Source organism: Chelonia mydas, chromosome 9 (assembly GCF_015237465.2).
Source record: "Chelonia mydas isolate rCheMyd1 chromosome 9, rCheMyd1.pri.v2, whole genome shotgun sequence".
NCBI classification, from domain to species: Eukaryota; Metazoa; Chordata; order Testudines; family Cheloniidae; genus Chelonia; species Chelonia mydas.
The window spans coordinates 91,686,951-91,701,712 of NC_057855.1; the positions used below are offsets into that span (position 1 = coordinate 91,686,951).

General features: G+C 39.7%; 1 protein-coding gene across 6 annotated transcripts in view; it reads right to left on the reverse strand.

The window, feature by feature from the left end:
- FMR1 (FMRP translational regulator 1) overlaps positions 1-14,762 on the reverse strand; it is a 56,505-nt gene that overhangs the window by 17,449 nt on the left and 24,294 nt on the right. For 3 of the 6 annotated variants that reach the window (XM_037909544.2, XM_037909547.2, XM_007060086.3), the window contains exons 8-11: positions 14,111-14,281; positions 13,941-14,019; positions 10,040-10,149; positions 8,506-8,568 (exon numbers count right to left, since the gene is read on the reverse strand). In XM_037909544.2, the coding sequence (XP_037765472.1) occupies positions 8,506-8,568; positions 10,040-10,149; positions 13,941-14,019; positions 14,111-14,281 (423 nt within the window). The remainder of the gene's footprint in view (positions 1-8,505; positions 8,569-10,039; positions 10,150-13,940; positions 14,020-14,110; positions 14,282-14,762) is intronic. The other 3 variants (XM_037909546.2, XM_043522591.1, XM_043522590.1) reach the window with 1 other exon arrangement.

Below are 14,762 nucleotides of genomic sequence, written 5' to 3' on the forward strand. Positions count from 1 at the left end.
GAATTTCACAGGAAGAGAAGGTTACTCACCTTGTGCAGTAACTGAGGTTCTTCAAGACAGTTGTCCGTGTGGGTGCTCCACGTTAGGTGTCTTGATGCCCTGCGCTTGTAATCGGATATTTGTGGTAGCAGTACCTGACTGGGCTGCACATACACCGTAGCACTCTCGCACCGCACCGAGTGGTTACATAACGGTGTGCAACCAACCCTCCCCGTTCCTTCTCTACCTCAGAGAATCGGCCTGAAACTCCAAAGTAGATGGGAGATGGGAGGGTAGTGAACCTTCTCTTTTTCTCTGAGGAGTGTCCCTGTGGGTGCTTCACTTTAGGTGACTGTTGAGTAGTGCCTCTCAGTGGAGGGGAGGGGCTTCCGAGTCGATCTATTGATAGTGGATAAGTACGTAAGTCCAAAGTGAGCATCTGATGCTGACTGTTGTTCTAAAGCATAGTGTTTAGTGAAAGTATGGACTGATGCCCAGGGACCTGATCTGTAAATGTCAGTGGTAGGCCACAGATGCTGCCAACGGTCTGATGGAGTGTGTGCAAACTCCCGGTAGAGGTTGTAGATTGTTGTTTTGGTAGTACAAATAGATATACCCAGATATCCATTTGGATAGTCTCTGTTTTGAGATGATTTGACCCATCAAGTGTTTCTGTTATGGAAACAAATAATCTAGGTGATTTTCTAAATGTTTTTGTTCTTTCAATGTAGAAAGCTAATGCTTTGAGAACATCCTAAGTTCATACCCACGGTCGCCTGTATTTTTTCCAAAGCCACATGTGGACGGGAGGGAGGCCTTCCTCTCGTCCATATGTGGCTTCAGAAAAAAATACAGGTAAGTAAATGGGTTGATTTAAATGAAAGGGGAAGGCAACCGTGGGTATGAATTTAGGATGTGGCTGCAGGATTACTTTATCCCTTAAAGAATGTTGTACAAGGCAGGTGTGCCATTAGGGGACCTAATTCTCCCACTCGTCTTGCGGACGTGATGGCAATGCAGAAGGCCACCTTCATGGATAAGTGCAACAAAGAACAAGTTGCAAGGGTTTCAAATGGTTTTCCCATGAGTCCTCAAGAACAAGGTTGAGGTCCCACATAGGTGGTAAGGTTTCTTAGTATGGGATAAGAGTTTTCAATGCCTTTAAGGAAGTGTTTAATTGTTGGGCGAGCAAACAGTGACCCCGTCCACCTTGTTGTGGAAGGAGGTAATAGCAGCCAAGTGTACTCCGATGGAGCTTGTGGATAGCCCCAATTTTTTAAGTCCTAATACATTGTCAAGAATCCTCGGTAGGGGGGATGACTGTGGTAAGAAGATCTGTTTGCCTTGGAACCAGGTGCAGAATCGTTTCCACTTATGGATATGTCTTTCTTGCGCTTAATCTTCGATTGTTCAGTAATATATCTTTTACTTCCTCAGAAAAGGCCCTCTTGAATAGGAATGTAATTACTGTTTAAAAAGTTAACTGTTTAAACAATTAAAAATATTTTGTTCAAATGGTTAACAGTGCTGGCCAGGCTAATGCTTACAAGTTAACCAGTTAACATTACATCCCTACTCTCGACCCCAGTCAGCCATGGAGTAACCAGGCCTTGAGGTGGAGTACTGCAAGGGTGGGGTGACAGATGCGTCCTGCATCCTGGGATAGGGGAGGTACCAAGGGAAGGGTTTGAGGCAGTTTCACTGCCATCTGACGCAGGTATGGGAACCATGTTTGTCTGGGCCACGTGGGCACAATGAGAATGACCCTGGAATAGTCCTGCCTGATCTTGTGAATGACTTGGCTTAGGAGTGGAGTCGGAGGAAATGCATACATCAGCGGCGCCATTTTATGAGGAGAGTGTTGCCTAGGAAGTGGTGTCCCAATCCTGCTCTGGAGAAATATTATGGGCATTTGGCATTCTGAGTTGTTGCAAATAGGTCTATGGTGGGGAACCCCCATAGTCTGAATATCAGTTTGAGAATTCCAGGATCCATCTCCCACTCGGGGGTTTGTGAGAAATCCCTGCTTAGTAGATCCGCTGTTGTATTCCGACATTCTAGCAGATAAGATGCCGATATCTCTATGTTGTTGGTAATGCACCAATTCCAAAGGCGTATTGCCTCTGTACATAGGGAGTATGATTGTGCTCCCTCTTGGCAGCTTATATAAAACATGCATGATATATTGTCCATCAGGATCTTGATGGCATTGTTCTTGATTAGAGGGAGAAAGTTGTCGCATGCATTTCAGACAGCCCATAGCTCTAGTAAATTTATGTGCAGGTTGGACTCTGCTGGGGACCAGTGGCCTTGGATCATATTGTTGAGTAGATGTGCCCCACAACCTTTTAGGGAAATGTCTGTCGTGATTGTTGTGGTTGGAGTTCTTTGTTGGAAAGGGACTCTTGATCAGACGTTCTTTGGTTGGGCCCACCATGTTAACCACTTTGGTTCTTGCACAGATGTTCTTTGGTTGTGTCCACCACTTTTACTCTGCATGGCACTGTGAGGAGTCTGTTGAGAGTGTCTGTGCGGTATATATACATTGTTCAAAGCCAGGCCTGCAAGCATCTCAGGTGGATTCTGGAATGTTTTACAACAAACATTGTCGCTGACATATGTCCCAAGAGTTGTAAGCATGTTCGAGTGGATGTTTGTGGGCTGCACATCACCACTGAAATTAGGTTGACTAGAGCAAGGAAGCATTATTGGGGTAATATTGCTGTTGCTGTAAGACACTCGAGGTAGGCTCCTATGAATTCCAACTTTTGGACAGGAACCAGTGTGGACTTTTGTACATTCATTTGCAACCCTAGGTCTGTGAACAGGGTTATCGTGCTCTCAGTGGCCTTTATTGCTTCTTGTTGCATTCATGCCCTTATAAGGCAGTCATCTATGTATGGAAATATCAGTCCTTGTCTGAGGAGGCGAGCTGTAACGACAGTGAGGACTTTTGAAAAAACCCTTGGGGCAGTGGAAACGTCGAAGGGTAGCACTCTGTATTGGAAATGCTGTTTCCCTAGGGTGAATCTCAAGAATCTTCTGTGTGACGGATGGATGGTGATATGAGAAAAATCGCCCTGAAGGTCAAGGGCTGAGAGCCAATCTCCTTTCTCTAATGCCGGAATTATTGTGGTTAGAGTCACCATTGTGAAAATGTCGTGTCCTCACAAATTTGTTGAGTTTTCATTAATCCAGCATGGGTCTCCATCTGCTGGTCTTTCTGAGTTAGAAAGTAATGTGAATCAAAACCTATAATGGTATGGGTTCGACGGCACCTAATCGTACGAGGTGGTTTTTTCCTGTTGTAACAGGTGCTCGTGAGAGGGGTCCCTTAAGAGGGACGGGGAATGAGAGTGGATAGGTAGGAGAGAAATAAAGGGATGGAGTAGCCCTTCTGGATAATCTCTAAAACCCATTCGTCTGTTGCGATGGTGTTCCAGACTGGGCAGTATGGTGACAAATGGTCTCCGAACGGGTGGGGGACGGTTTCTGGTTCCAGATTCAGAGTGTGGAAGTCTCATGCCCTCGACCATACCTTCAAAATGACTGTTTAGAGATGGACTGTTGAAACATCAAAAGCTGATCGTGGTTCTGCTGACGTTTGTTTTGTCTTTGGTATGCTGTTGGTCGTACTGTCTTTGGGGCTGAGAGAATTGCGTAGACTGGAATCTCCGATTAGAAAACCTGCTCTGTTTCTTTTTGTTTGCAGACACGTAAATGTCAAGGGTTTTTAAGGTCGCCCTTGAGTCTCTTAGAGTGTGTAATGAAACTGGTTTTGTCTGAAAATAGTTTCTGTTCCTCCAAAGGTAAGTCCTCGACTGTTGCCTGGAGCTCCCTTGGGAACCCGGAGAGGCGCAGCCACGAGGCATGGTGCATGACCACGGATGTCACGATGGATCATGGTGCCATGTCTACAGAGACAAGGGAAGCCTGGAGGGCCGTCCTCAGGATGAGACCCCCTTCAGAAAGATTTGCCTTGTACTGTTCTTTTTTGTCAACTGGTAAATTTTCAATAAAAGTTGACATTTTGGCAAACAAATTGTGCATATATATATTTGGCCAGCAGGGCAGCATGATTCGCTTTGAGGAACTGAAGTGTAGCGGAGGAATAAGCTTTCTGCCTGAAAAGATCTAGCCTTTTCCAATCCTTATCATATGGGGTCATTTAGGAGTGGTGTTTCCCCCTTTGATTGACCGCCTCCACCACTAAGGAGTTTGGTGCGGAATGTGTGAATAAAAATTCCTTTTGCTGGCACATATTTTTTGTCAGACCTCTTCCATGAGAGTAGTGCAGTAGCTGGAGTCTGCCAGGTGATTTTTTCAGGCTTCATAATAGCATCATTTATCGGCAGGGCTATCTTTGCCGATGGGGATGCCTGGAATACGTCAGTGAGCTTATGCTGGGCTCCTGGTAGCTGCGCCAACAAAATGTCTACGGATTCAGCAACCCTTCTGAAGAGGTCCTGAAAGGATTTGAAATCATCCCCCGTAGTAGGGGATCGTGGCATTATGGTTCTGTCTGAAAATGAGAAGTGAGTAGGCAGTGAGGTGTTATGTTCGGCTGTGTCCTCAAGTTCCTCAGTATCCTCCTCTTGTGGTTCCGACGGTGCCGGGACAGTTGGTGAAGGGGACCGGGTTGTTCTGGACCTAGGCGGGCTAGGGGCCCTGCGATTTTGGGCCCCATATATTGCCCATGGATTCCAGTTAGGTGGGAATGGCATGGGGGGAGGTGCCCATGGGTGACCATACCATCCTCGTACATCTGCATCTGGTTGGTGATGAGATGGTCATGGCTTGGGTGAGGAGTGGCAAGGAGTGCGTATTGCTGCATCATCCTTTTTGTCCTCATCACTGGAGACAGAAGGGGCTGATCTGCAGGGAGTAGTCAGCTGGAGATGGCATAGTGGATGGCCTAGGAGCATGAGTTGAAGCTGCTGGTGCCGAGGATTTATAGCTGTGCAGCACAGGTACAGCAGGTGGCGCCATTGTACTGCTCAGTGCCAAGATCAATTTTGGCTCCATTGGTGCCACGCTGGAAGGTTTCACTTCAGTATGTGAACCTGCATTAGAGCTTGCCCACATAGGATCTTTAGCTCGTCGGAAACTCTTGGTGCCAGACGTTCCTGGTGTCTCGCAGTCTGATGCTCTCGGTGCCATAGGTACCGGGGCAGATCCTTCAGTAGGAGATCGCTTTCGTTTGGGCGATTCTCGGTGCGGGGATATCTGTGACTGCTTTTTTGTAGTCTTTCTAGGAGTAGGCTCCTTGGCAGTTGTTGTTGGAGCAAAGCCCGTCAGAGGCTGCCACTGGTGACTTTTGGCCAGGGGGTGACCTGGACTCGGGGTCGCTGGCTGGCCTGAGGGATTTCTCCATCATGAGGAGCTTCAGTTGGAGATCCCTGGCTTTTCTTGTCTTGGTTGTCAGCTTTCTGCACCTTTGAGTAATGTGTGTCTTGCCGAGGAAGCGCACACTGAGTGTGGCTGTCAGAGAGCGGTATGGAGAGTCTGCAAGTCAGGCAGCGTTTAAAACCAGGTGAGCCTGGCATGCCTGAGTTGGTCTCAAAGAAAAAAATGGGGTAATCCCTGTTTGATGCTAAGGCCGTATGCTTGCTGGAGAGACAGGGGAGGTAGAAGGGGAAAAATTTTTTTTCCCCAATGAAATTAGAGTAGGGCAAGGGGATCGGGAAGCTTGCTACAACTAAGATAACATTACCACTATGAATTATCTACTATACATTTTTTCTGAAGTAGGAGAGAGTGCTGCTGATTGCTCCGACTCAAGCCAAAAGTGGTAGAGAAGGAACTGGGGGGTGGTTGGCTGCGCACTGCTATGTAATCACTGGGCGCGTGTCTGAGATGGCTACAGCAGGTGCGTGGCCCAACCGGGCACTGCTACCACAAATCTCTTGATTACGAGCGCAGGGCATCAAGACACTTAAATGGAGCAACCACATGGACACTCCTCAAAGAACAACAGATATTCATGGGGAGGTAGTATGCTATTTATCTGAACCAAAATATTCTTTTTCATGTGGAATGTGTGTAACAAAGTAGTACAAATCTGGCACAGCAAGTCAGATTAAGATAAAATTATTCTAATTTTGGTGTTCACTATTAAATTAAAGTTATGATTAGATAAAGTAACTGGAGATTACAATTTTCTCATCACATCACCAGGGGGCAGAGTTAAGACTAAGTACATTATCTGTGAATTCTCTTTTCATATGTTTAGGTTTCTTGTAAATTTAATTTTAGCTATGGATGCATGAGTGTACACATTTTATGCAGGAGACAGACAGCAGACGTGAGAATCCCCCTTCTCACTCCCAGGCTCTCTGCAAAATGCAGGAAGGGAAACATTCTGGCTTCTTCTTTCCAACCCTGTATCTGGAGGCACTGATGAAATAATTCATAGGCTTCTGATAAGCCATAACATGGCTAATAAAAATGTTAACTTGCATAAAATAAAGTGACAAGTAATCTTTGGTGCCATGCGCTAGAACTTAGCTGAGATATTTTCTCCTATGAGCCATGGACCCTCAGCTATAAAAATAAATTCTTTTCTTTGGAATAGTATTAATGAACTGATTCTGTCCTTAGTAATACATAAATGAGGGACTGCCAGTCTGGAGCATATAACCCAATAAGTACTCCCAGTCTGTGCCAGCACCAGTGGGCCCATTGTGAAAAAACTGCCGAATTAAGTTCAAGACCTTATAAATACTTAAGGATAGACAACCCACACAGAGGTTCTGTTACTGTAACTGAGTCATTCCCTTCTACTGCAGACAAGAAAAACTTTAGCTGATTGAAGTCATGAAGACAGGCGTCAAGATCAATTGCTTGTAATGTAAATACTAGCATGGGTATAATCAGTGCAGAATCCCAGGGCATTCACAAGGTATTTCAAACAGTGGCAACTACTCATTGTGAAGAACCCTAAAAGATTACTCAGGAGATAAAAGCAAGCTACAAAGCTTGTTTAATATCCCCCTAAGTTACTGAAAATGAGTAAGTTTCCACAGAATTTAAGGATGGTTTCAGTTCAAATACTCCTGATTTAGGGAGATGGGTTTCCAGGGGAGTCACCTGCCAGATAATAGGTGAAACAAAGCATAGCAATTAGAAAGCCTTAGGGTACATCTTCACTACCCGCCGGATCAGCGGGTACTGATTGATCTATCGGGGATCGATTTATTGTGTCTCGTCTAGACGCGATAAATCCATCCCCGAATCGACGCCTGTACTCCACCTCGGCAGGAGGAGTAAACGGAGTCGACGGGGAAGCCACCACTGTCAATTCACCGCTGTGAGGACAGCCAGGTAAGTCAAACTAAGATACTTCGACTTCAGCTACGCAAATAGCTACCTGAGGGATTTCTCCATCAGCAAATAGCATAGCTGAAGTTGCATATCTTAGTTCGAACCCCCCCCACAGTGTATCCCAGGCCTTAGAAGCCAATGCCTGCATTCTGTGTGTGTGTGTCATCACTGACAGGTTGGAAGGAGAGGCAAGTTCATAATTTGTCACTGGTTTATCAGTTTGGTAACTATTTTTAACTTACATGCCCATCACATCAGATGGGTAAATTTATTTAAGTTCAAATAATTAAGAACAAAACTAGTAAGTTTATTTTGTTATCCTATCACACCTATGCTCTGATCTAGTACCATCCTCAAACCACAAAAACAGATGATTCAACTTGACTCTCTCAGAGTCTGGAATATTTTCAAGTGTGATTATATTTCACTCTCCAATTGAGAAAGAGTAATTAATTTATATTACATTGCCATTCTGGTTGCCCAGTAATTGATACTCCACAGTAAAATATAACAATTGACTTAAAATTGCATTAAAGATCATAAAAACTGCCAGTTGTGGCTTTCGGCAGTGCATCTCTCCACCTGTAGTGGCCTTTAACTTTTAGAAAGTAGAAGAACTGGAATCCTTTCAAACTTCTGTTTCAATACGTATAAAACTGTCACAACAGGAAGGCAAGTATTTACTCACACAGGGTGCCAGACCAACTCTACTCTCTTAAAGAGACTTACAATTTTTTTTTTAAAATTAACTGAACATTGCTTCTGTATTCTAGGCAGAACCTCTACACCCTAATCTTTGACATCACTGAAGGATTCTGCAGCGGGCAGACTTAAACCTACATTATTTTGTCCCGGTATTTTTGGGAGGACTACGAACTGCACGTAATCATACACCATGTATGTAATGTACTACAAAGATAAGACACCTACAGCATCACTACTTCAAAACACGACCTGTGGCTTTTCTTTATATAATCACAGAAGTTATGAAATGTTGTCATGTAATTTGTGAACGTCGTTTTGGAATCACTGTATAAGAATGAGAACCCAAAACTGCTTTTAAAGCTTTAAAAATGAACTGAAATGTTACCCTACAAAATATAAATAAAAGCTATGGTATCCGAAGTCTAATCAAGTATGCATGTAGGCTACATTACAAACAGTTTAAAAACAAGAGAACTTAGAAGATGAAATGATTCTTACCTGCCTAGATTTGATCTCAGGTTTCTGTGTTTCCCCTGTTACAGTTGATGACACAACTAACACCTAAAGCAGTGTAAGGAATGCAAGTGTTAGTGATGTGGTTATCTATAAACAGGAGATACACAGAACTCTGAACTCAGGACTTGGCAGGTAAAAGCCTTTCAATTCACCTTTAACAGCTGTATTTTGGATTTGAAAATCATATGCAAATAAGCTTTTTCAAGCTAAAAATGTACTAAATGTGGTCATAGCTACTCTCTTGCTTGAATTTTGAAGCTTCAATGGGACCTTATTTTTATATTTTATGCATCAGCCACACAGTAATGCCATTAAAGTTAAGGATGGAATTTTAGCTTGGAATAAAATATTGACCCTTTTGTTCATCCAAACAATCCAAAACTTCACCCTGTAAGAAGATTTTGTTACCAGAAGTAAAATGTGAAATATATAAAATTTAAAATTACAAGTGAAACTTTTAATTCTAAATGCTGGAGGTGGATATCTTGGGTTGCAGTCAGATGAAAAACTGATATTGCATTTAAATATTTTCATTCCATTAAATAATTGTTCAAGCGCTATTAAAGCAGGTTAGAAATTGGGCTACTGCTTCTTCCGTAACAATTTTGCTATGCTAGTGTCAGAACTGTCAACTTTTCAGCAAGAATGTTCAAATTAAAAAAAAATAAAAATAAAAAAAAGATTTCACATCTTATTCTTAGTTGTAAAGGTTCCTTACGTGGTAAGTTTTTAGATGCTAGGTAAATAAATGAGGGTTTAAACTGAAAAAAAAACTATGCTTTTCCTTTTGAAATCTGGGATGAAATCTTCATATTTTTAAAATATGGGTATTTTTGTGGTATAAATTTCCTTTGCCTGCCACCCCCTCTTCCACAAAAGTCCAATTTTCAAGTTATGCAGTTCAAGGCTTCATTGAGACCCTATATCAGGTCAAAAGTCTGTTTTAAATGTAAACAGAGTTTTATGCATTCTTCTTATAGCAGATCTGGTATACACCACTATACCAACTGTCCAAACATTTTTTAAAAATACATATTAGCTGTTGTGAGCTCATAATCTAATACCTGCAGTAAAGGATTTATAATCAAAGTGCAACCAGACTTAACTATTGCATCAAAAATATTAACATAAAAATGAACGGTGAAGATGTTCAAGATATCAAATTTAAAGCAAATTATTGAGTGTGAAAATAGGTTTATATGTATATTTCTGGGATATCATTACACTGTGAAACCTGTATTAACGTTTCTAACAAATAAAAAATGATTTTAAAAAGGTGAATTTATACAGCACCAACTTAGAAGACTTGGACAAAAGATTACCAATAGTGATAGGTCATAAAAACCTGCACCAATATGTGAAAATTTCCCTTTCAACTCCAGTGAGGAAAAATAAGCTCCATCAGAAAAAACACATTAATTGTATACTCTCTTACCACCAAGAACTTATTTTACTGCTGGATATAGCAACATCACCACCAATTAACAGAGACAGAACACATTTACTATAAACATACCTCTTCTTGTGGAATATTTTTATCGTTTTCAGCTTCAATTCTCACTCTCACAACACCCGATTTGTCCACTATCTCTTGAATCAGTTTTCCATTTTTTCCTATTACTTTTCCTACAGAAAGAGTGTACAGAACACATTCCACCTTAGGCTTCTTCCCCAAAATCTGAAAATATTACTATACAGTAGTTAAGTAGTAGAATTTAATACCAATACAAAGGGCTTCCAACACCGACCTAACAGTTTATGACCAAAATTTAGTCAATGAGCCATGAACTAAAATGTCTGAGTAACCTAATATGTAAATTTTGGTAACCACTCCAAAGCAGCCATATCATCCTATAGGTAAACAGTATTTAATTAAGGAAGTTTAGAAATATTTAGATAGGAGTATTTGATAAACAGAAAAACAAGGAAAACTAAGAGAACAAAGGAAATTCAATCACAAAAACCCTACATTTGTGGAATATGACTATTTAGTCTTACAGCTACATATCTTAGTCAAAGTGAAAGTTCACGCCGTTTTACATTCTCATTTTTCTTGCTTCTGCAGACTTAATTTAAAATTTTTAAATTGCATACAAATATATGCTGGGGCTGAATGCAAATTTTCTCCTTTTACAATACTACAAGTTTACCAATGGCAAAAGTGGTTAAACAAGCAAAGATAATTTGATTTGCTAGGTCTTCAAAATTTTAGTCACTATTAAGTTATATTTTTTGATATCAGAGAGGAAGTTCAGATGGCAAGACTGATCAAATCCTCAGAAGCAAGTTTTGTTTTGATATATGTTTGGCAAGATATTTCTGTTATCAGAAAGTAATTTTTTAAAAGACAGTTGGAAAGAACTATTCAGAATTAGTCTTACACAAAAGCTTTAACACCAAAAATGTTTATCTCAGATAAACTGGAGGAACAGAAGTGTATCCAAGGAAATGGAAGTTTTAATTTAAAAATACTTAAAGCTAATTAAAAAACAGTGGAAACAATCATTTAATGCTGCTCTTATAACTAAAATAAGAAAATAATAAACTAGATCTCCAAAGCCAGGCTAGTGATGCTGTTTTATAAAAATAATTAACAAGTTACCTACTGTTAGCCAGAATATTTAAAATTTTAATTAAAAAAAGATTAATGCAAATGAGATATTGTGTGTAACAAACAAAAGATGAGAATCTTTAACAGAAAGCAGCCTTAGAATTTAACTCTATTTGTTAAATACATTCAAGACACGAGTTTTAAAAATAAGAGCAAAAAATATTCAATCCAAGACAACTATTTATTTGTATTGCTGGTCAGATTTTATCCAGCAAGAACAAGTTGATTAAAACCCACTTTTACTCACACAGGACATAGTACATATCTGACAACAAAATGGAAATTTTGCTAATATTTTCTTAAATTCCTAGATATTCACGAGAGCCAGGTTTTTACATTACATGCAAGTTATACATCAATTTTTATCTTAATTCAGCCCAAGTATTACTTATAAGTAATGATAATTTTAGGCTGATTTTCATATTCTCCAGTTTAATTTGAAAATATTCAGAGAAAGCTGGACACAAGTATAGCCAATTTGTTGTTCTTGACTATGATGATTGCTCTAGGCTCATTACCAGCCAAGTGAGTCAAAAGCTTCTTTTGAATACTTTAATATTTTATTTAATCTGTTATAAATGTTAACAAGTTACCGGTAAATATAATAGATGCATATGAAGAGAGCTACAAAAAAATCTTATTGGACAAATTACAAATTTCCAAACACTATAATAAACAAAGTAATTCAAAATGCAACTGCTTATTTCAACAACTAATAAAATGCTAATCTTCCCCCCTCCTCTAAAAATTCAACAATATATATTATTAATCAGTATGAAACATAGACTTGCATGCTGAAATGGAATCTATACTTCAATCTTTAGAATTCACATAGTCCTTAAGCAGGCAGGTTGTTTTCATGTGGACTTAAACTTTTAAGAAACAGTTACTATAAAATCTTAGTTTAAAATTAAATTTATAGTCTAAAAAAAGTTACAAAAATATTACTACATATAATTATATTTTACAAATAATTTGAGTGCTGACAGCAGTTTTTAACCTAGACTGAAAATTTTAGTTTTCTGTCAAGCTACTGGTAATCTAAATGTGTACTTTGAAAGAGAGGGAAAAAAAAGGAATGCTAATGTTCCTCCAAGTGTCACTTATTTTGGATATATATTAATAGGTACATTAACAAATGTATATTCTTTCTGTGGGAACTAGGTCAAGAAACAAGATGTGAAGTAAAGAGATTGCTCAAATATAAAATGTAGTTTATTTTTAAAATATTTTTATTTTTAAAGTCCTGAACACATGGAGCAGGAATCAATTAAAAATCCAAAATTAAATTCAGTCAGTCGATCTACCCCTTCTGCTTATCATTAGTGAGAACTACGGTTGCAAGAAATTCACAGTAACATTTATTAAATCAATTAAACAGATGAGTAACATCCTGGTACTTGTCTAAAATCTCACAAGATTCACACCATGCCACTTCAGTATTGCTTCCAAAATCTCCTCAATATGCAATGAAGATGTCTGCCTTTACAAAGATTGGTACACATATGTATCTCCAAAAACACATACCGTACATACTTGTTCATTAGCTCATTCGTTTATAAGCCTACCCCCCAAGATGGATAGGTAAAAACAGTGAAAACTGTATGACCCTTTCATAAGCCAACCCTGTATTTCAGGGGCTCGCAAACTTTGGCTCCCGGCCCGTCAGGGTAAGCCGCTGGCAGGTCGGGACATTTTGTTTACCTGGGAACGGCGAACCGCAGCCACAGGGAGCTGAGGGGCTCCAGGCCTGCAGACACTCCAGGTAAACAAAACGACAATGTATTAGATATTCAATTCAATGATTTCATAGAGTTTAAAATCATCAAATTCTGGTGTAGACCCGTTTATAAGCCGACCCCCGCTCTTTGATGCGTCACGTTTTTACCAAAAATATTCGACTCATGAATGAGTATATACGGTACTCTTGTTATCTGCTACTTAAACTCATTCCAGCTAGCAAGCAAACCTAGATGACATTTTTCTGTTGGTTTACAGACGTTGATATTGCTGAATTATTTTTAATAAACTATTTTTTAACTGGGGGTCGATACATGTTTTAGAGTCTTGACACTTTTTATTGGAAAACTGCTGTTAGATGCTGGATCTTTTGCTAGTCCCACTGCTGCCCCTATATAAAAGCTTCACAGGTAAAGGGCAATAGGAAAGGTAAGCGTAGCAGGAAGTTCTGTGAAAAAGCCATTTAGTGTGTTGCATCGCAGAAGCCATATTTCTCAACACAGTCCAAGACATGCATGGATAGCCGTGACAATCTAGAAAGCAGCCTCCTTTTGTCAGCCGTTTCCTGGTTAGCAAGCTCCTTTTTGGTTCAGAATCCCGAAACAAGGGACAAGGCATATTAAAGTAACTGAATGAGTAATTGTAAACAAAGGCTCTCCGTTAACTATCAATCTGCAAAGAGGTCTGATTTGTCCTACAATGGATTTTCACAATTGCAATCAAAAAGTGACTGTGGGAGAGTCATAGTCCCTTGTGACTCACTGGATTGCTTTAAGCCAGGGTTTCTCAACCTAATTTCTAGTCAACTTATGTACACTGACGGCAAGTGAATCAGGATTCAGTTTCTCAGCAAAACCAATACATTTTAATAAAACTTTCTACAAGATTCTGTAGAGAGCTGAAAACTTCTCTGCAATAAAAGAGTAACAAAAACCCAATCACAAAACAAAAAAGCAAGCATCTCCAAAATGTAAGATTGCCCTCCTTGTATTGTTTCTAAAAGTTAAAACAATTTTCAACTAATATTTTTCTACCATTTCAGAGCTAAACACCAAAATTGACATACCTACTAGGTTTCTTGGTACTTGTATAACATCTTCAGCAAATTCAAGGTAGCTTCTTGCCTTTTTCACTGCATCTTGATCCTAAGAAATAGGAAAAAAACATAAAAGGGGTTCTGTGTTTTCCAAGAGCATGTTAGTTTTATTAAATTTTATTATTTGTCTGGAAGCTTACCTCTCCATAAATATGGAATGTGCAGGTGTCTTCATCAAGATCAATAGCAGTCACACCAGGTACTTTTCTGGCTTGCTGAATATTAGCACCATGAGTGCCAATGGCCAGACCCATTAGGTCTTCACGTACAACAAACTGTTCATGAAATCGCGATGCAAGCTGCCTTGAGCTCTAAAGAAAGAATGCATTCCTAGTTAACTTTGATTTTTAAAAAAGTATAGCAATTTACATTGATTTAGGTAACCAGACACATATGTAGGCTACCTCCCTACTTTCCACATCAGTTAATTTCTAAAGTTCAAGGAGAAACTGCCAAACATGTACAATTAAAAAAACCAGACAAACTGACTGAAGCCTTCACCAAATTTTGAGCTAAGAAGGGTAGGGATGGTAATCCCAAAGAGAAAAAGAAAAATCACAGTTAAGTCTTCTTTTCTCCAAAAATACATCTCTCTGCATGTATAATAATCCTAAAATAAATCTAGATACTGGTACTATCAGAAATTATATATATTTGAAGTTGCCTTATAAATGGTTTGCATCTATCAAATGTGTCACTCAGTGGTAGAAAGTGGAATCTATTTGCTTAATTGTCATTTTCAGATGCAGGTAAGAAATCAGAGAGAGAGGACGTTTTTACAAGATGGTAAAG